Source organism: Arachis hypogaea, chromosome 7 (genome assembly GCF_003086295.3).
Source record: "Arachis hypogaea cultivar Tifrunner chromosome 7, arahy.Tifrunner.gnm2.J5K5, whole genome shotgun sequence".
Lineage (NCBI taxonomy): Eukaryota > Viridiplantae > Streptophyta > Magnoliopsida > Fabales > Fabaceae > Arachis > Arachis hypogaea.
In genome coordinates this window covers 11,673,470-11,693,807 of record NC_092042.1, presented here as the reverse complement: position 1 = coordinate 11,693,807, position 20,338 = coordinate 11,673,470, and the positions used below count along the sequence as shown (strand labels likewise).

The 20,338-nt window shown below is 34.5% G+C and overlaps 3 protein-coding genes and 1 long non-coding RNA gene across 4 annotated transcripts; 1 reads left to right on the top strand and 3 right to left on the bottom strand.

Annotated features, from left to right (window-relative positions):
- Positions 1 to 3,243: 3,243 nt before the first annotated feature.
- On the bottom strand, positions 3,244 to 4,489 carry LOC112701135 (blue copper protein 1a-like). The gene is made up of 2 exons (XM_025751932.2): positions 4,229 to 4,489; positions 3,244 to 3,676 (listed from the first exon to the last, which is right to left on the bottom strand). The coding sequence occupies exons 1-2, from the start codon at positions 4,392 to 4,394 to the stop codon at positions 3,312 to 3,314; spliced, it is 531 nt and encodes a 176-aa protein (XP_025607717.1). The 5' UTR covers positions 4,395 to 4,489; the 3' UTR covers positions 3,244 to 3,311.
- A 2,872-nt stretch (positions 4,490 to 7,361) lies between these two features.
- LOC112701134 (blue copper protein 1b-like) lies at positions 7,362 to 10,160 on the bottom strand. Its single transcript, XM_025751931.2, has 4 exons — positions 9,989 to 10,160; positions 9,399 to 9,631; positions 8,272 to 8,349; positions 7,362 to 7,445 (listed from the first exon to the last, which is right to left on the bottom strand). The coding sequence occupies exons 1-4, from the start codon at positions 10,158 to 10,160 to the stop codon at positions 7,362 to 7,364; spliced, it is 567 nt and encodes a 188-aa protein (XP_025607716.2).
- A 1,452-nt stretch (positions 10,161 to 11,612) lies between these two features.
- Positions 11,613 to 16,384, top strand: LOC112702474 (protein FAR-RED ELONGATED HYPOCOTYL 3). Its single transcript, XM_072199126.1, has 4 exons — positions 11,613 to 12,328; positions 13,151 to 15,414; positions 15,497 to 15,568; positions 16,023 to 16,384. Exon 2 carries the CDS (start codon positions 13,878 to 13,880, stop codon positions 15,132 to 15,134), a length of 1,257 nt encoding a protein of 418 aa, XP_072055227.1. The 5' UTR covers positions 11,613 to 12,328; positions 13,151 to 13,877; the 3' UTR covers positions 15,135 to 15,414; positions 15,497 to 15,568; positions 16,023 to 16,384.
- Positions 16,385 to 19,198: 2,814 nt separating this feature from the next.
- LOC140174203 (uncharacterized) lies at positions 19,199 to 19,980 on the bottom strand. Its single transcript, XR_011863434.1, has 3 exons — positions 19,905 to 19,980; positions 19,418 to 19,819; positions 19,199 to 19,320 (listed from the first exon to the last, which is right to left on the bottom strand). It is a non-coding gene; the product is annotated as an uncharacterized lncRNA (long non-coding RNA).
- Between the last annotated feature and the right edge of the window lie 358 nt (positions 19,981 to 20,338).

Genomic DNA, 20,338 nt, shown 5'->3' with positions numbered 1-20,338 from the left:
GGTGCTAGTTGAATGGATATTGGGTATGATTTAAATACTTGTAGAATTAATGATTAGTCAATAAGGAATCCGTCAACTCTCGGTAAAGAGTTTGAGCTCTATGATTATAATGACTGAGATGAATAAAACCTTGGCCAAGGGGATTGAATGAATGAAGAAATGAGTTTCTTAAATCATTCACAGTTCATTATAATAACGGTAACAAGTTAGAGTTTGACAATTAAACCATACTCTAAGGGTTAACCAAGAGCTGAAAAGATGGAAGGAATTATACTTTGTTCTTCTAAGGTTCTTAGTAAAAATATATTACTTCATACTATCGGGTCGATGAGGAGTGTTGCTAGACGCCAACATTGATTAGTAAATTTAGTACGACTAATTTACTACCCGCTTAGTATTGAACCTATGGGGTCACACACTAACGAGTGTTCTAACCTTTGCTATAGAATTATTTAATTATTATTTTGATTTGATCAAATAAATAATTATATTAATTCAAATGGAATATTATTATATTCTTTGCTAGTACCAAGAATATAATAATAATATGATAATTGAGAATATTAAATGAGATTTGAGAATAATTAGTTATTCTATTTCTAAATTTGGATGAGATCCTAACTGATTCTGTTTCAAATTGAGTTATGATATGATTCATAAATTTGAAGGATTCAGATTTAGAATTTTAATATATGATTTAAATTTGAATTGATATTCAAATTTAAAACCAGTAACAAATCTCATACTATATATGCCAAGAGTACAGGAAACAGAGAGAATAACAAGAGTTTTATTCCTTTACCTCTACACACATAAACGTATGTGAGCCTAATTTTTGGAGGAGAATTTTATGGCGTGCAAAGAGTTGCAAGAGGTTTCTCAATTTAGATCAGATGTCCATTAGTCAAGGAGTTGACAACAAAGGTTGGTCTCGGTGTGGATACGCATAGCGCCTTCGTACCATCGAAGGAGAAAGCGATTTTTACTAAAGTGTCTAAAGGTATTTACATCTGATCTACTACTATATATTGTATATTATTGGAATAAAGTTTAAACACAAAATAGATCTTTAGAATTACTTTCTTTTCTTCCGCTGCGTGTTATGAACACATGGTAATCCTTCAGCTACTACCAGTGTGTCTGTCTCTCTGCCCTCCTTTCATTGCAGTAAAGGGAGAAGATGAGGGATTGGGATAAATTGGGGAAGAAGGATATTTTTGTCCAAAAGAACGATTTTAAAATCAAGCTGAATTTTAGGGACGATTTTGTATGAAAAAAAAGTTAAGGATAAATAAAATTTTTGACCTATAGTTTAAGGACCAAAATCATATTTAACCCTTGTATTTATAATAGTTTTGTGAACAACAAAACGGAGACATACAACAACCATGTCAAAAAATGGGAGAAAAAAGATGATGATGTGAAGAGAATAAAAGAGAACAACATTATTAATGAGGTGGGTGCAGTTGATAATAAGTTAGTAGTTTTGTCTCAGAAAAAAGTCTTGAAAAAAGAAAGGTATTCTTCTAAATATCCAAGATATACAACTCAGAGATAGTGTTGACAATTGAATTTCAACTAAATGCTTTAAGGATAACAGATATATGAATGAGGTGATTCAAAATATTCAACTAGGCTTGGTTGGTGGCCCAAGTCAAGGAGTGGTCCAAAATGAAGTGAAACAGGGTGTAATAGTTCATAAAGTGGAAGATGATGAGTATATATATACCCCTCTATATCCATCGGTTTTGAAGAAGCTATTATATATGGAAGCTTCCATAATAGACCAGGTAACAACAACAACAAAGTCAAGAAGAGTAGGATGGAATTATGTTCTAAAATCATAGATAGAGAGAAAATAAAATGCATATCAGCGAGACTTAGAAGAAGATTGAGAGCAAATATTGAGACTAATAAACGCGTGAAAGTTAAGAGAACAAAGATGAATAACTCTAAAAATAAGAAGAGACCCGTAAAATAAAAATCAGCAAAAGAGAAGTTAGAAGGGTGCTCATCAAAGAGAAAAGAGAGGCTAGCTTGGTGGGAGACCCTAGTAGCGAAGATGAGGAGGTAGAGTCTGAAGATGTAACTACCAAAACTTAGAGAGTGAGAACTCATTTGAAGTTGACTTGTAGTGATGAAGAAACAACCATAGCATATCTCAGAAAAGAATTAGTTGAAACCAAAAAAATAGATGTGATTTCCATCAGAACAAGATTAAGAGGAAGAAAAAAGGCAAATCGTAAGCCGTAAAAATGGCATAATTTAAGGACTTTACTCACATATAAAGATGAGAAATGTTACATAGTAAAATCTTTTATAAGTGATATTAAGTTGCTTGTTTAGTGTTTTTGTGATATTTTACTTAAATTTAGCAGAGTGTAAAAATTTTTAAAAAAATTTTAGTGTTTATTATATTTCAGTTGTTTGTCCTTTTTTGTTTAAATTGATGTGAACTCCTGTTTATCGTCTAAAACACAGTGTTAAATTTTCCTTCCTTTACAAATTGAGAGTTTTACCAACGATAAAAAAAAAAAAAAATCTATTGAAGATCAAAAGGTACGTAGTAGCGTGAAGACTGAAGAGCAATGCATCAAATTTATATGTGAGCAAAGCTAGGTACTGTTCAGAAAATGATCCTAGCCGAAGTTGTAATTAAAATCTGTATATATAATTATATATGGAGTCTAGTTAATTAGAACAACTCACGTAGCCTCTAATGATATAAAAGTAATTGCCGATTAACACTATACTTCAATATTATTATAATGTTTAAATAATTGAAATTGTGCTCTTTAGTATATATATAAAAGCAATGTTACATAATTAATAAAATTTATTATTTTTTATTAATATTTGATTAATAAAAAGTGTTTTTTAATTTTAAATTTAATAATATAAAAATAAAATATTAATCTATTTTTTTAGTTAATATTGATAAAATGAGTTGGTGCTGTATATATTTGTCTCTGTCTCAAATAAAATCTCTATCCTCTTAGCAGTTTATAACATTCAGTAATAAAAGAGTATAGCTAAGCTAAGGTAAAAACAAATAACATTATTGAAAGATAAAACAATGATATATATGGTAGCAACTAGCAAGGAAAATCCTTTTATTTCAATAGAAGTTGGATTGAGCATACAATGCAATCACAACAACATTCCAGTATATATGAATATTGAAACAGAACCAATAATTTATTCTGAGGAAATTAAACCAAATTAAAACAAGCATAACAATATAGTAAAATTTAAATTAAAGTCAGAGCAACAATGAAATCCCCCCATCCCCCAAAAAGAGGTTTAATTAATCAATAATGCTGAAAGAATCTTTTAAATGTCCTCTTATTCTTGTTCTTCATGGACCACGGACCCTGTTCAATAGGAGCAGGTGCAGGCACAAATCCTACAGGTGCAGGTGCACTCGGTGCAGAAAGTGATGGTCCAGCTGGAGCTGGTGCTGGAGACAAGTTTGGCAAAACTGTAATAACGAGTTTTTGGCCAGCAGAGCAGTGACCAGCTACACCACAAATGTACCATTTTTTTCCTTCAGTTGCCAACAAGATATGGTCATCTCCACTTGTCATTGGTGTACTGTTTGTTGGTACCGTACAGCTCTGGAATGAACTTCCATCCACCTTGTACACATTGTGTTCTCCAACACCATACTTGAACTCTGAAAAATTTTTGAGTTTTTATACTTTTCAGTTTTTGCAAATAATATAAAAAAGATATTTATTTAAGATTGAGATATTTTGCTGGTCACCAACTTAATCAACTATTGTTATAGAATATATAAGAATATAAAAAATAGTTATTTAAATTAGTCTATGAGATTTTTAATATTAAACATTTTAATTTTTTAAATTTTAAAATACACAAAATAATTCATAATATTTATCTTTGTTTGACAATATAATTTTTTTTCAATTTGATTCGTTTAGTTAAAATAACTATTTTAGAATCTTTAAAATTTTTTAGAGATCAGTTTGAGATTTTTTTAAACTATTTGAAAACTGTTTTATATTTTACTTTTCGGGTTAAATTAGAGAGAGATTGTATTGTTTGATAGAGATAATTGGTACATGCATATAAATGTTTTTCTAGTTAGATGACAATGTAAAAAATCTTTTGAAGTTATGAAAAATTGAAATCTTAATAATTTATTAATAAAAGAGAATTTGTGATCGATTATTATTGCACTACATAATATGAGAGATTAGCTTACCAAGTGTGTCTCCAACACGGAAGACCTTGCTTGCTGCCCAAGAATTGTAGTCAAAGCCTTGTCTCCATCCTTGATCATCCCCAACAATAAATTCAGTTGCAATAGCAATGGAAGGAAGGAAGATGGTTGCAATCACCACAAGCATGCTGAGACGACTAAGACCCATAGCTAAATTATTAATTTGATATAATCTATATATCTTTTTTTTTTTTTTGCTGTATGAATATCACCTTAAATATGTTTGATCAGAATACTTGTGGCAATGATAGCATATGTAGGATCATATATTTATACAAAGCTTTTGAAGAAGAGTTCAAGAGCCAAGCTATAATTTTATATTCCAATGTTAGTTATAACTTATAACTACTATGTTAGGGTATTGCATGCAGACACAAACGGCAATGGACGGCATGCCGAATAGAATTAACTTGGATAGGAATCTACTTACATGTTAATTTAAATAATTTAGGACATGTTAAGAAATTTGTATGGTATATGTTAATTTGAATGGTCATCGTGGTTATATTATTCTAAAGGGGAATGTTAGATAACCAAAATATTATAGATAATAAATAAAAATACATGATCAATAATATTTGCATTGATAAGAGAGTGTAAATTAATTTCCTAACTTAATTGACATAATTAATATTTTTCTATAACTATCTTCTCTTATTTAATTACATCAAAATTTAAATCCTCTTTTATTATTATATTCATAATTCTATAATTTTTTTAAAATAAAATTTTACATTCTGATATTTTTAATCTTAAAAAATTTTTAAATTATCTTAATACATTTTATAAAAATAAAAATATCTTAAATTTGATTAGTCTCTATTTATTAAAAATCATAACCATCCAAAATTATTACTTTTTGACTTGTAAAATAAAATAATAAATAATAAATTAGCATCAATTCATTGATTATAGATATTATGTGTTTAAAATTATAGACGTTATACATAAAAAAATTATGGATGCTAAATTAGATAATTTTAACAACTTTTATTATACAATTCATATTTTACATATAGACTATTAAAAAAATAAAAATAAAATATAAACAAAAATTAAGAAATAAATTTCTAAAAATAATTATTAACTCATCCTATTAAAATCAATAAATAAAAATACATATGAATATTAAATAAAAAATATTAAAATAATTAAAATCATAACCCATTAATACACATATGAGATAATTTAAAAAATATAATAAGATATATAATTTGAAATTTGATAATATTAACTATAAAAAAAATTTTAATTATGGACATCATATGTATGAAATTATGAATGTTATGAGTATGAAATTATGGATGTTATTAATATGAAATTATAGATGTTATATATATGAATTTATGAATGTTATTAATAAATTTAGGATTAAGTATTTTTTTGTCCCTAAAGTTTTTGGTCAAAATTAAAATCATTCTGACTTTTTTTCTTATTAATATCTGCCCTTAATTCTCTTTGGTTGGTAACACAATTCTTTATCATTTGTTTCCTACATTCTTCTTTCTTTTTTTTTTCCCTTTATGTTCATGACTTGTTTTCTAATATATCTATCTATTCAGCTATGAGTTATGTGTGAGTTATGAATGATTGCCTATATAGGTTCTTTTAAATAAGATTAATCAATGGTACTATAGTATATTATTGGCTTTTATTTTTTCTGGGTTGTTCTTTTATTTTTTTCCTGCCCGTACATGTTGTTGCTCCCTTTCTTTTCTATGCTGGAATACACTTTGGGCATTCTAGGTATTTGTTCTATGTTTTATGTAGGAGAAGTGTTTGATTAAATTTTTTTGGGATTCTATATTTTTTTGTAATTGATGTCCACTATCTTTTTTCATAATCATCATGCTGGGTTCATACTTTCATGTTATTATGCTCTCCTATGCTCTGACTCTAAAACTGACATTTTTCAGGTAAGGTATGTTGAAAGATTTTACTCTTCACATTGTTGAGCTTAATCTAATCTAATCTGGTAAATTATTCAACAAATTACTACTAATGTATATTAACTATAACATAATGGAAGCATTGTCAGTTATATTGTTTATTCAAATTTCACATTTGTCTTTTCCACTTTCTTTAGAACTAGGTATAGATTTGTAGATAGGAATGTTTACTTTAAAATTTGATCAAAGCATTAACTAAAAATTTTAATGCAGCTAATAGAATTTTCTCAACATATTAATTTTGCATTGTTTAATATTTTTTGAGTAAATATTCTATAAATAAGTCTTTTTTTTAGTTAATATTTTTAGAATTATATACGAGTTTAATATTATTTATTTAGTATTTTTTTATGTTAATATTTCAAGTTGATAGTTTTGTAACCGTTGTAAATTATTTTTTAAATTCACTAATATAGTGACGATTATAGGCCGCCGCAAAGTTAACAACTTATTAGTGGTGGTTATATCAATAGTTGCTGAAAACTGTTGCAAAAACTAATTCCCACGTCCTAAATTACGCGAGTTGTGAAACTGCTGAAATATGATTTTGCAGCAATTTAAAATCATCACAATTTTAAAACAAATCACTGCTATTCGACGCATGTGTTGTAGTGTATTTTTTTTGTTGATAATGCCAAAAGGGATTAATTAATTTTCAAAAGAGGACTTATTTGTAACCCTTCCCTTTTGGTTCGAGATTTTAACCATTGATCTAAAAAAAATATATACGGTTGATGTCTTAGTTAGGGGTGTTCACGGTGCAGTTTGGTTCGGTTATTTAAGAAAAAGTCATTCGATCCGATCGTTTATTAAAGCTGCAGTTTGGTTTGGTTCGATTTTTTGTCAAGACCATCCAAACCAAACCAAACCAATTAAAATCGGTTTGGTTTGATTCGGTTTATTCGGTTTTTTTAATTAATTAAAAAAATGAATATGAGCACATAGCTCATCATAATGATACAAAATAAAAAAAAAGAATCATATAAAACATAAAAAATAATGATACAAAATTAAGAAAAGAAAGAATCATATAAAACATAAAAAAAACTTTAGAATCACGGAAGGATACAACTTTTATAAAACATAACAAGGAACAATCATAATAAATAAAAAGCTAGATTAATGAAAAAATAATTCAATCAATCAATTTGTTGGTGATCTTATATTTACAGATTTGTTTGGAGGAACATTACATGTCCATCAGTTCCACCTTCAGTTTCACCAATGTTATCCCTCATACTATGATCAAACTGCAAAAATATCACAGATACAACATTAAATATCAACACAATAGTGAATCAAAACCAAAAACAGAATAACAATAAATCATTAAATCAATAACAAGTTAAAAGCAAAAAATAGCAGCAGCCATCAGACCAATAACACAAGAAGACTTGTCATGTTCATTGTACCCTTTGCACCATATTCGAAGGTTTCAAAAACAGATTTAGAATTATTCCACCAGTGAAATTTTTCACAATAATAACGACTATTTATTATCAACCTCATCACACCAACAATTCATTAAAACCACACAAATACCACTAAAATCACATTTGGAGTCTCCACTTTTTAATTAACAGATTAACAAATTCAGATTCAAATCAATTATAAGCAACAATAATAAGAATAGTCAATTAACAATAACAGTTAACAGTAGCAGCAACAATAATAATGATTAATTAACAAATTAAAATCAATAACAATTAAAAAAAATAGTTAATAGTAGCAGCAGCCAGCAAAAATTAGAAGAAGAGAGAACCATAAACCAAAAAGTAAAAAATTAATAGAAAAACAGAGAAAATCAATAAGCAAAAATTAGCAAGAGGCTGAATCAGAAGTAAAACAACCAACCTTACTCATGCTCCATTCTTGATGATTTGCTGATGCAAACAGAGTCACAGAGTGCAGGGAGGACGACGGCGTGTTGCTGCGGCCTTCGTGGATCCGTGGAGGACGATGGTGTGCTGCTGGGAGAGGACGACGGCGTGCTGCGTAGAGCCGTGCCGGGGAGGACAACAGAGAGAGAGAGAGAGAGCGGTGCTACAAGGAAGGGAGAGGAAGAGAGAACAGGACCTTGGGACGCAAGTCACCGGCAGCAATGGCGGAGGCGCGGAGCAGAGCGAGGACGAGGAAGGGAGAGGGCAAAAGGCGCTGAGAGTTGAGAGAATTGGAGGCAAAGGGGAAAGAAGTTAGGGTTATGTTGTTGCTGTGGCCATCATTTGGGCCTTTGGGGGTTTGTTTAATTTAGGTTTTTTAAAAAACCGATTCGGTTAGGTTTGGTTAGAATTTTTTATATCAGAATTGAAAACCGAATCGAACCGCAAAAGACTGCAAAATTTCTTTTTTTTTCGATTTTTTCGGTTTTCAATTTGTTCGGTTATCGATTTTTTTGGTTCAATTAATCGGTTTTGTTCGGATTGGATCGGTTTTGAATACCCCTAGTCTTAGTTACATTCAAACTAAAAAATTGTTATAAATGCGACAAGTGTGTTCACATAGATATGCGATTGGCTAATTTATTCACATCACATGCCTGCATAAAGATTAAGAGTCGAGTGTTTCATAAGTACCATCATTCCACAATGTATAATAGTTCATTGGTTTCCAATTCTAATGTACATCTTGGCATTGCCATTAAAATAAAGTCAGTTCTTTACAACTTTTCAACATTTACAAAGGATTTTATCAATTTTTTCATTTTTTTACTTAGCTTGCATCGATCAACTAAATCAAATAAGTATCTGATCCATTTAGATTAATTCAATTTTAGAATTATTTATATTTACTTTTGTCCCAGTGGTGGGTTGATGTATATGTATTCCTATAAAATAGATTACACACACTTGTAATTTTACAGTGTAAATTGTCATGAAATCACTTATCCAAAAAGTTTAAATCGATAGGAGAAGACAATATTAATGATTATATCTTTAACACTCCTTCTCAAGTGTAAGAGTCTCAAACATAAAATTCTGATATCATATCATGAAACTACTCATCTTAACAACTTAAACTGATAGAAGAAGATAACATTAATAATTATATCTCTAACATAAATATAATACACAAAATATTGTTGTTTCTCTTATTTAAATGAAAGTAAGATTGGCCATGAAATAAGATAAATCACAACCTTCAATTTAAACTTGTAAGAGGGTTCAAAAATGAAATCCTCCAAAAAGCTTCTTAGTATGTTGAACAGGTGAAGGTGATGAAGATATTGTGCTAGGCACTACTGTAATCGCAAGCTTTTGCCCTGTGGTGCAGTGCTCGCCAACACCACATAGATACCATTTTTGCCCTGGACTTGCCAACACAATAACATCATTCCCACTCCTCAGTGCCTCGCTGTGATTTGAAGGCACGGTGCAGTTCTGGAACGCTGTTGCATTTACTCTGTACACATTGTGTTGCCCAACTTCATATCTGAATACTACAACATATATATATATATATCAAATTTTGAAAATTAATTTAATACATTGTCTAAAATGATTAAATATTAAAATGTTATCAACTAACTAAGTAAAATACTTACTGACACCCAAAAAAGTCATTCAAATCTTAAAATGTTGGAGGACTAATAATTTTTTCGAAAAAAAAATAATTAATATTAGTCATCTAATATTTTTTTAATTAATTAAGGTATATCAAATTCGAATGTTTAGTGTAATTTAAGAGTTTAATAAGTAAAATTTGAATAATAAAAATTAGCTTATATGCTTCAAAAATTTATTTTTAAAAAAAATCTAAATTTACGATTTTTTTTTTTAAATTTAGATTGGCGTACCAAGTGAGTCTCCAACTTTGAAGACTTTATCTGCAGCCCAAATGTTGTAATCAAAGCCTGTTGCCCATCCATGATGATCTCCAACTACATATTCAGTGCCCATAGCAATGCAAGGGGAAAAAAATGTGACTATAACAATCATAATTACATTACTGTAGCCACTAAGAGCCATGGCCATATATAATAGATCTCTTTTCTTTTTTTGTTGAATGCTCTTTATTTATATACAACTTAGTATGTAGAAGAGAGAAAGAGAAGAGCAAAGAGCATAGTTTATACAATAATATTTCTAAATGTTTGTCATAAGTTGTATGTAACGAGAAATTAAGGTTATGGACGGCATGCCGAATACGAGAGTAACTTCGGCGATAATGTGTTGTACGACTAAATAAACAACATTCTCTGATGCTTCATTGGAGTTTCTTATGTTCCTCTTTATTTTCAATAAAATTATATTAGGACCGTTGTATTGATAATACCTTTAATATCGATATCATTTATGGTGTTCTTCTTTTATTCCCCTTGCTTTCGTAGCTAGAAGGAATGAAGGATTGCTACTAAGGATTATAAACAACGGATCTAAACTTCATCTAAGCAGACGGGTAAGTTAATTATTCGACTAATCCAAATTAATTATAACAATCACCTTAACTTTGGATTTGGATCCTCTAAAATTTAAATTTCACTTTAGAAAATAAAGTGTGATCTTCTACCCTTGAATAATTTCTCTTTCATATTTATTTTTGATCCCACCTATGAAATCAATTGTGAGAGATCATACTTTATTCTCTATAATAAAATTCAAATTTTAGAAGATCTAAATCCCTTATCTATCAGGTTGAAAGATACCGTGGACAACAAAAAAAATGAAAAAAATAAAAAGTTGGCGAAGGATTCATTGGTGAGTGTATAAATCCACGGTTATTAGGTGATAATATTTATTATTTTATAATTTAACCCCAATATATGTTATAAACTTATAATTTAATCCCCAACATAGCAAAGTCTAACTAAGACTATCATTTTCGAAATTGCCACCAAGGCTTAGAGTGTTTAAGTCGATAAGCTAAAACACTTACAACTCTCTGGCTCATTAGTACATGTGATTCATTGCTTTAAATTGCTACCTCTAATTGTAATCTCATATTGAGTTGATTAATGGAACAAGTTTTGTTGACCTCACCTCAAAAGAGGCGTTTATCATAAAACCTTATTATATGGTAGAAACTTATTATATGGTAGAAACTCAGGTGCAGTCGACTTCATGTGAAGTTGATATTTGAGAGCTGTTAGATAATTTGACTGATTTACTTAAATTTTCATCTAACGATTTTCAGATATTAATTATCTAACCTAATTTTTCACCTTATTATATAAATCATCTCACGTTATTTTCTTTCTCTTTTTCTTGATGGGAGCTGCTATGGTGCTGAATGGAAGATTCTTCAGTAGGTGAGGATGCTGCCTGTCTGCACTTGGTAGAGACACATGTCCTAAAAAAATATTAAAGTCCTCTGCATGTGTCGCATATGGAGGCAGCTATTACAGGCATGGTCCCACAATTCAGAAGGAGTGTTCAGAAGTGGAGGTTGTTAACAGCTGAGTTAAGATTAATTAATAAATTAATTAATTAGAAAATAAAAAAAGAGAGTGATAGAGTAATCTTTTTGTCCTCACATTTAGACTTCAGTACGTGGCCCAAAATGGATGGGCCTGGAGGAAGTTAACGGTGATGGCGAGAGATGGACTGCAGCCCTTTACCGTTTAGGTTTAAATGATCCATTTGGTTAATTTTTCTAAGATAGATTAAAAAAAAGAAGGGGGCCTAACCAGCAGAAACCCTCTATCCCCACTGAATTGTGGAGTGAATCCCCCGCTTTAGCGAGACGTAAATTGGTACCAAACCATTTTCCATAGCCCTAGGCCCCGGCGCACTCCTAATGTTCGCCGACCGTCTGTGAATGCAGCTTTCCGTCGTGACCCACATCGTGAACTCCTCGGATTGTGGCTGTTTCGTGGAGCGCGGGGATCGTTGTCTCTGCATTTGCAGTCATTTTTCAGGGAGGTTCAGTTTGGTTGTCGTCGCTGGGTTTGCAACTACGGTCAGGGGTCGGTCGGCACTCACCGGTTATGTACGTTGCAGTTGACCGTTCGAGTTCGTGAAAGCGTTCGCTGTCGCTCTACCCCGACGGCCCGGTCGACACCCCAAGGGACACCGCATGTGGTTCTGCTAGCTAACTTCGCCTCTGTCAGTTTCCCAAACCCGCCTCCCGTAGTTACACCTACGGAGAGCCAATACCATGTTTCGACGTAGACAGCTTCCAATTAGTAGGAGAAGAGGTAAGAGTTTCATTTGGTAGTGGTTTGGACTTATATTTGAATTTTTTTAGTTTGTTGTTGTTGTCATTCTCTTCCTATGGAACTTGCAAGGGGATATTGGGCAAAATTGTTGGGGTCCTATTTAATATTTTTATTTTTTTCTGTTAAGGGGTTAGATTGTGGTGTGGTTATTAGGTGGAGTTCGTACTGAGGTCTTGTTGTTGATAATTTGGGCACTTATTTTTCCGGTTCAGGTGTTGTGCTTGAGATTATTGGGGGATGTAATTGACTAGGGAGTTATTGTATGCGTCTTGGTGTCTTTGTGTGAAATTAGAGAAACAGCGTTCGTTGTTTTGTTGTTTTCATGTCTGTTTTGTTGCTTTCATGTTTGTTTTGTTTCGGATATCAATTGTATTCTCATCATTGCTCCAGATGTGGGTCCCATTTTGCTGGTGTTGTTATGTTTATTTTCCGTGATGTATGCATTTTGTTTGATGAATGCCGATACTGTGAAGGTGAGGAAAGTGTTTTTTTTTAGTTAATAGAAATGAAGTATCTATGATTGATATTCGTAATTGGGAACTCGTTCTGCTGCTTGTGTTGTCAGCGAAATGAAATTTGTGTTTGTATTGCGTTTTGTTGATGATTCGGTCAGGAATATAAGTTAAGTTAGAGTGAAAACTATGTGAATGGTATTACTGTGGTGGCTGTCGCCTCTCACAAGCTTAGTTGAAAGCTTAATGCAAATATAAGAGACGGCAAAGAATAGTATATGGATAGCAAACCTTTAATGTTTGTAACTATTGCAAGTTCTAATCTAGTCGAACTATTGTTGAGGTACAGATGGAGGCGGCCCCTAGCGAGGGGGACGATGATCCTCGTTGGACTTAAAGTGATGTGTTTGAGGAGGTCCACAATGCAGAAGACCCTGGGGCCGGGGCAGACGATGAATCTTGTGACTTTGAATACCTTCGCAGATTGAATGTGGATGACATTTTGAAGAAGGTTTGGGTCAGTGTGGAGACTGCATACGAGTCTTATCGGAGATTTGGAAAAATGCATGGGTTCGGTGTGCGAAAGGGTGACTCAGGGAAAGACTGGGAGGGGAACTTGGTTAGATATAGGTTTTTCTGTAATAAGGAAGGTTGTAGGGATCCTAAACACTATAAAAGGCTTGATAGAAGGAGGGAACACAGACCGGAGACAAGAACTAACTACAAGGCAATGTTATCGATTTTTTTTAGACAAGACTGATAATTGCTGGAAGGTGAGGAAACTAGTCACCGAACACAACCATGAGTTTGCACCAACAGGAATGGTGCACTTGATTGCCAATCATCGTGGGTTACTTGAAACGGCAAAGAGTCAGATAGATGGGATGCAAGCGCATGGTATTGCAACGGCTAAGATTGTAGGGTACATGGCAGGTATGGCTGGTGGGTACTCGTTGTTGAGGTTTCTGAAAAAGGATGTCTACAACTACGCTGACAAATAGCGGCGCATTAAAATATATGATGGTGACGCACACTCTGCAATTGTGTATCTCGAGGGAAAAGCTGAGTTAGACCCAATGGCGGTGGAAAAATATAGTGTGACCTGTGATAAGAGGCTAGCGAATCTGATTTGGGCTGACGAAGCTAGCAGAGTAGATTACCAATACTTTGGTGATGTGTTAGCCTTTGATTCAACATACAAGAAAAACAAATACAAGAGACCGGTTGTCATTTTTTCTGGAACAAACAATCACAAGAAGACTACCATCTTTGGGTTTGGGTTGTTGGTTGATGAAAGTGTTGGTGCCTATAGGTGGATGTTGGAGACATTGATGGAGATCATGTGTGTTAAGAAGCCGGCTGTTGTTGTCACTGACGGAGACAAGGCTATGATAAAAGCAGTTTCTGAGGTGCTTCCATCTGCGACCTATCGCTTGTGTGCATGGCATGTAGAGAAAAACGTCACATCTAATGTAAAGGATGTCGAATTACGTGGCTTGTTCAAGAGATGGCTGTATGCAGAAATGGGGAAAGAGGACTTCGAATCTGAATGGGACCGTGCTGCTTCTGTGTATGGGCTACGCGAAAAGCAATGGTCATGCCATATGTATGATAAAAAGCATATGTGGGCAAGTCCTTATTTGCGTGACAAGTTTTGCGCGGGGTATAGGACGACATCTAGGTGCGAAGGCATTAACGCACATGTGAACAAGTTCTCCAAGTCCACCCATACAATTTACGAGTTGGTTCAGAGCTTGGAGATGGTCGCCCGCGAATACCGGTATAGGGAGTTACAGCTCCAGTTTCAGTCCATCAACTCGGTCTCGATTATGACAACATGCCTGACAAATATTGAGAGGCATGCCGCTACGGTCTACACAAGAGAAGTGCTTCGGGATGTGAAGAATGAGATTGAAGGGGTCGGTGCATTGAACCAGATTAACAAAAGGAGGATACTTACCACAATGGTATACACCGTTGAGGAGTACGAGAATCCTAATGTGCAGATAACAACGTCCTATGGTCGCTCGACTAGGAAAGTCAGTTGTCAATGTAACTTATGGAGTAAGCATGGATATCCTTATAAGCACATGTTCTTTGTTTTGAAAGCTGGGCACCTTAAGGAAATACCTGACACCCTTATTCTGAGGAGGTGGCGAGCTGATGCAAAAACGCCTGAACATTACACGGAGACTTGGGGCGACGTTACAGAATACGGTGTTATCTTCCGTCATGGGGCACTTCATTCCGCATCGCAGTGGCTGTTTTTTTTTTTGGACACAAAGGTTGGCCTTGTTCCAGATGGCTATGCGTGGAATTCAGTCTTTATGTAAAGAACTTGAGTTGGATTACAAGGCATTTCACGGCGGGGTTAGGGTCACAGGTGAAAATGTAGGTGCAACAGATGCTGTCGTAAGGGATCTGGTTGTTGCTCAGCCAAAAGGAGCTCCAAAACTGGGTAAGAGGAAAGGCCATTGTATACGGCGACGTTGCAGCTGCTGCAAGGATACGGGACATACCAAGAGAACCTGCCCCGCTAAGGGTGATAACGATGACAATCAAGGTTGGAGGGACAACCCATGCGACGGGAATGACTCAGACATGGCTGACCGGGTAAGATATTTCCATCGAGGTGTTTTGTCTTGAAGAACTCTGTATGCAGCATCCAACTATTTAACCGGTGCCCTGATTACAGGATAATGAAGATCTTTGTGATGACATGTATTTCGACCCAAATGGCACAGGGGACAACGCATAGCACAACAGGGTGAGTTGGTTTCTTTATAGCAGTGTTGACAAATGTTCTACCATTCATGTCCCGTTTGGTAACAGAAATTTATGGTATTTGTTGCTTTTTTAGTGGATCATTAGTTTCTTGGCTTATGAGACGAGGTAACGATTACATAGTCATAATTTTAGTTGTAGTCTTAATTTCCAAGTACGTTCAAGTGATCTTTGATTGCATTAATGTTAGTACTATTTAGTTCTGTAGGGTGAATTGATTAAGGTTTTCTAGCACGTAAATTGTTGTAATATATGACTGAGCATTAACTCCTTCTGTGGACTTAGATGGGTAGTGGGACTTGAAAGCTAGAAGATAGCAATAAAATTAATTCTTCATAATTATATGGTGTGGGATTTCAAGATACGGCTTCTAAATACCGTAGATGTGTTAACTGATGTTGGAATAAAATTTAACTGTGCTATATTATTTATTCTAGTGTCAAAATTTTATTGAACGAGAAAAAGAGGGCACGAGTGCAAGGACATCACAGGATTCACCGCAGGATGTTACAGGGAAATAATGTAATCGTGATTGCCGTTATCAAGAAAACCTATTGTTGCAGTTCGATTATTGTTTGAGCATGGCCTTTGATTCATCTGTACACCAAGTTGAACCTCACGTGTTTTGTGCTTAGTTGTAGTGGTGATTACTTTGTGTTGTGTTGTATTCAATTCCTTATACTTTGAATGCATTACGAATAGGTCTGCCTGGGATGATGAACTTAGTAAATTGTTTATGGTTTTTTTGTAGGATGGTAAAAGTATATTTTGGTGCTTAAAGTATATTTTGTATGCGTTATTGAGTCTAATCAGTTTTTATCATTTTAAAAAAAAAAGTCTTATTATACCCTAATGTTTTTTCAATAATTTAAGTAAGACATATGCATATCCAAGTTTATTACAGCGATATTTAATTTTTTAAAAAAATTAAATTACAATTTGTAATCTAAATCAATTTAAAAAAAACTAATAAAATTATTTTAGTCTTTTAACGGATAAATTTTTCTCATGTATACTTTAATCAAAGTATTTAATAATCAATAAACTTATAGTCATTGACACATCAAACATTATTGCTTACATAGTAAAAAAATATATATATTTGTCGATCATTTTAAACTAACTTAATTTATAGTCAAACTAACTTATAATTATTTATTATGACAGTTGAAATTCCTCTAGAGCGCGCGGAAAATGAAGCTAGTTTTATATTAACAATGCATGCTTGGCTAGTATAAATTTTTTTATTAATTTTGGATGGATTAAAATTAAATTATGATCATATACAGATAACCTATATAATAAGTTAATTTTGCTAGATATATGTTTATCAAAAAAATTGCGCATTTTGCAGAGGAAGTTGTTGGCATTATTTTTTGTGGCCACGCCATATTTGTTGGGCCAATTATTGTATTAGTCGTTGATTTAAGGTCAGGCCCAGTTGGTGATCGAGTCCATCAGCAACCCATGAATTACATAGTTAGATAACTTATTGCTACTGGATTTTCTAAAAAATTTAACCTTCGGAAGTTTCGCAAAAGGAAATGAAAGTGACGACGTACAACGACAAATCTTGAGTCAAAGCAAAATATGATTACCTAGGCATTTGATACATACATTGATGTTCACCAAAGTACACAAAATATATATGCAGAACCTGGACACAGTTATACAGCATATTACGGTGCCTAATATCAGCGATGAAGGGCATATTAGGGGCCTTAATATGCTTTCAGAATGAGACGTTCTGTCTGGTCTCAGTGACACAAACTTTAACCAAAATACATATGCAATGAACGGCGACCATGAATGATTGTGCCCCATTAACTAGTCAAACACAAAAGAATATTACAAGTTATCCTCCAAGACGGGTAGGCGTACACAAAATACAGGAACTGTACAGCCACTTTCCCATTAGTCATATGGTGATGCTTTGGCTGGGTGAGGTTTTCGGCTTAGCTATTTTTTTCCTCCTCTTTTCTGACCCAGCCGACCTTTTCATCTCTCTGTCCCAGAATCGGATTGCTCTGCGACCAACATCACGAGCGATAGGATTAAAAGCACCCATCACCAAGTCGAGGGCAAGCCGCATTCTAGTTTGATCATTCACCTCCTACAAAACAAGGACTGAGTAACTTATGCACTTAATAATCAGCGATTCATGTGAGTTGCTAGTGAGTGTATGGAAAAGATTACCTCCAGCTCAACATTCCCCCAAACCCAGTTCAGCATCATCCATTGGCAAACCCAAATGGCACAATCATTTCTGTTTTTTTTTTAAACAATAACGGTTGTAAGCAAACCATTAAACACCCAGCTGAGACTCAAGATGCGTTTGCATGATACAATGGTGTGAATGGCAACAAGGTTGCTACTTAGAAAACTTACGATTGGTCTCGCTGTTGGCCAACCTGTGGTTCGGCTATGTCAAAGGTTGATGGATGCGGCTTGTAATGATTTTCCTTTTCCCAGAATCGCTTGTCTTCTAGCATATTCTCCACGAAGAATGCCTACCACAAACCACAGATTCAATCCAAACTTTTGTCACATTCTTTTTATGCATCATATGTAATTATAAAAATCCATAAAAAAAAGACGGGAAACAGATTTGTTTTAGAACAGACTCTTACCACAAACTTCATTTGTGAGACTCTCGATTCCCGGTGGTCAGCATGCTTTGCAGAATCCAAATACAGTAGTTTGCAGTTGACAAGATCAATGACCATTAGATACCAATGGTTGTCTCTGTGCATAGGGACATATATCTGCGTTGCAATATGAGACCGCGATAGTTAGATCAATACAAAACAGGAGTTACATATATCTGACTATTTATTTTGGAGAGAATATCTCACCATCCACAAATCATCCGCATTTCCCATGAACCTCTACCGGATATACTCGAACGTCTCGATGCTGTGACTCATTGGGCTTAGTGCCACTTGCTGTAGCATGGTATGCCTCAAAGGTGAATTGTAAAAAAGTAGTTGCAATAGATTTTGAAAAGATTGAGCTTACAAAGACATGGTAGGATAACACGTACCGAAAAAGTTGTCGGAAGAAGCCAGGATGGCAGGTTGTTGCCATGGGTTAACATCGTGCATGTGAGATTTATAACTTGCATGAGCCACACAATAAATTTTTTTATTATACCAACTTTTGGGAGGTTCCATGGAGTATGACAACCCAAGGCCTGAAGTAGCTTACATCCTCGACTACCAAATGGCCCGGCTGCAATGTCATGAGCGTTTCTCGATCACCTCGGGAGTTTTCGTCTTCTACCAGGACCTCCCTGCATAATGGTGGTGTAAGAATATGAATCCCGTTTTCATGTACGAAGCTAACTGAACCCACTAGCAGGGGTTATATAACACAAACAATATTAAGATGGTGTATGACTATTTCCTGTGTACCTGGTGTCCATCTCGGAGGAAAATATGTATGCAGCCACAGCGAGTTCTTTACCCACAAATTGCATGCCCTCAAGGGGACGAAAGGACAGATTTAAGCACTACAAATTAAGAATAAACGAGGATTATAATTACTTATACGTACTGCACCATGGTGAATAGAGAAAGAACGGATCACAGCAGCAGTTAATCTTCTCACCAAAGGCATCTCCTCAGCGCCATGGTGTCTATGGTGAGTGTGGTACGTGAACAGAGTCCCCGGTTCAGTCTGCCTTACTTCAGATCCAGCCGATGATGAGGAGTTAAGGTCCTCGAAAATAAGTTTCTGCTAAAGACATCAAGACAAATATATCGCAACTACATTTACAATGGTCACGAAGCTGAATCCACAAAATTTAAATGTTGATTTTTGAAGACCTCACCCTCAGATACATGACATTTGTGTCTGCTACTGCGTCCTGATGGGATTTCGCCCCATGGTTATCTCCCTGGCATGGGGTCTTACTCTTCAAGGAGGGACATATGGTCTCCTTAGCCCGTCGTTTTCCACGACCTATGTCCTGGCCCTACGAGGACTTTTTTTCCCGTTTTGGATCACTCTTCTGCTCTGCTTTTGCATTATTTTGTGCCCCACTGCGGCCGGATCCTGGTACCTTTGATTTCGGACTCATTTTCCCAGCTTGATCGTCATTGTTCTTCTTCACATGGTTCAGCAACGCTTGGATGACTTTCCCGTGATCTGCCAGAAGCTCCGATATAGTACGCAGTTGGTCGTTGTGGGTCTTGAGAATCGTCTTTGTAATGTTATTCTCAGAAAGAACATGCTGTGGTTAATGATTAAGAAGGATTACGTCCCGGAATATATTGTGGTTACACACGAGAGAATGGATGTCAGAAGTTTTAGCTTACCTCTTGCACCATGTTCAGTACGGTCAACATGTTGTCCGCTAACAACTTGCCTCCACGCCCACCAGCATCCCCCTTTGCAACCTCACTGGTGAAAAAGAAAGAATGGTTTGTGTTATACTTGGATACGAATACAAAACTTCATGCAAAGAGCTAAAATATAGAAAGATAGCACCATTTCTACCTGGCAAGCGAGGCCTCTACATCTGTTGTCTTTGCGGGGTTGTGGAGTAGGGTACTTATCTCCTTTGTTGACCTCTTCTCATTCTCATCACATACTGGATACTTTATTTCCTGTTTCTCACGTACAATCATGATACCAATGGGAATGAGGAAGGAAGAGTACTGCTTTATTTTGTTTGCTGCAACCAACATGTACACACCCCTAACAGGTTTCGTTAAAGGAGGCCCAATTCGTGAAGCAAGCCTACCTAATA

What these genes read in the sequence shown, in the direction of transcription:
- LOC112701135 (XM_025751932.2), bottom strand. Translation starts at nt 4,394, where the DNA reads ATGGGTCTTAGTCGTCTCAGCATGCTTGTGGTGATTGCAACCATCTTC. An exon ending in CCGTGTTGGAGACACACTTG is followed by an intron (nt 3,677 to 4,228) that starts GTAAGCTAATCT and finishes AAAATTTTTCAG; the next exon opens with AGTTCAAGTATGGTGTTGGA.
- LOC112701134 (XM_025751931.2), bottom strand. Translation starts at nt 10,160, where the DNA reads ATGGCTCTTAGTGGCTACAGTAATGTAATTATGATTGTTATAGTCACA. An exon ending in CAAAGTTGGAGACTCACTTG is followed by an intron (nt 9,632 to 9,988) that starts GTACGCCAATCT and finishes TATATGTTGTAG; the next exon opens with TATTCAGATATGAAGTTGGG. An exon ending in TATCTTCATCACCTTCACCT is followed by an intron (nt 8,350 to 9,398) that starts GTTCAACATACT and finishes CTCAACTCTCAG; the next exon opens with CGCCTTTTGCCCTCTCCCTT.
- LOC112702474 (XM_072199126.1), top strand. Translation starts at nt 13,878, where the DNA reads ATGGCGGTGGAAAAATATAGTGTGACCTGTGATAAGAGGCTAGCGAAT.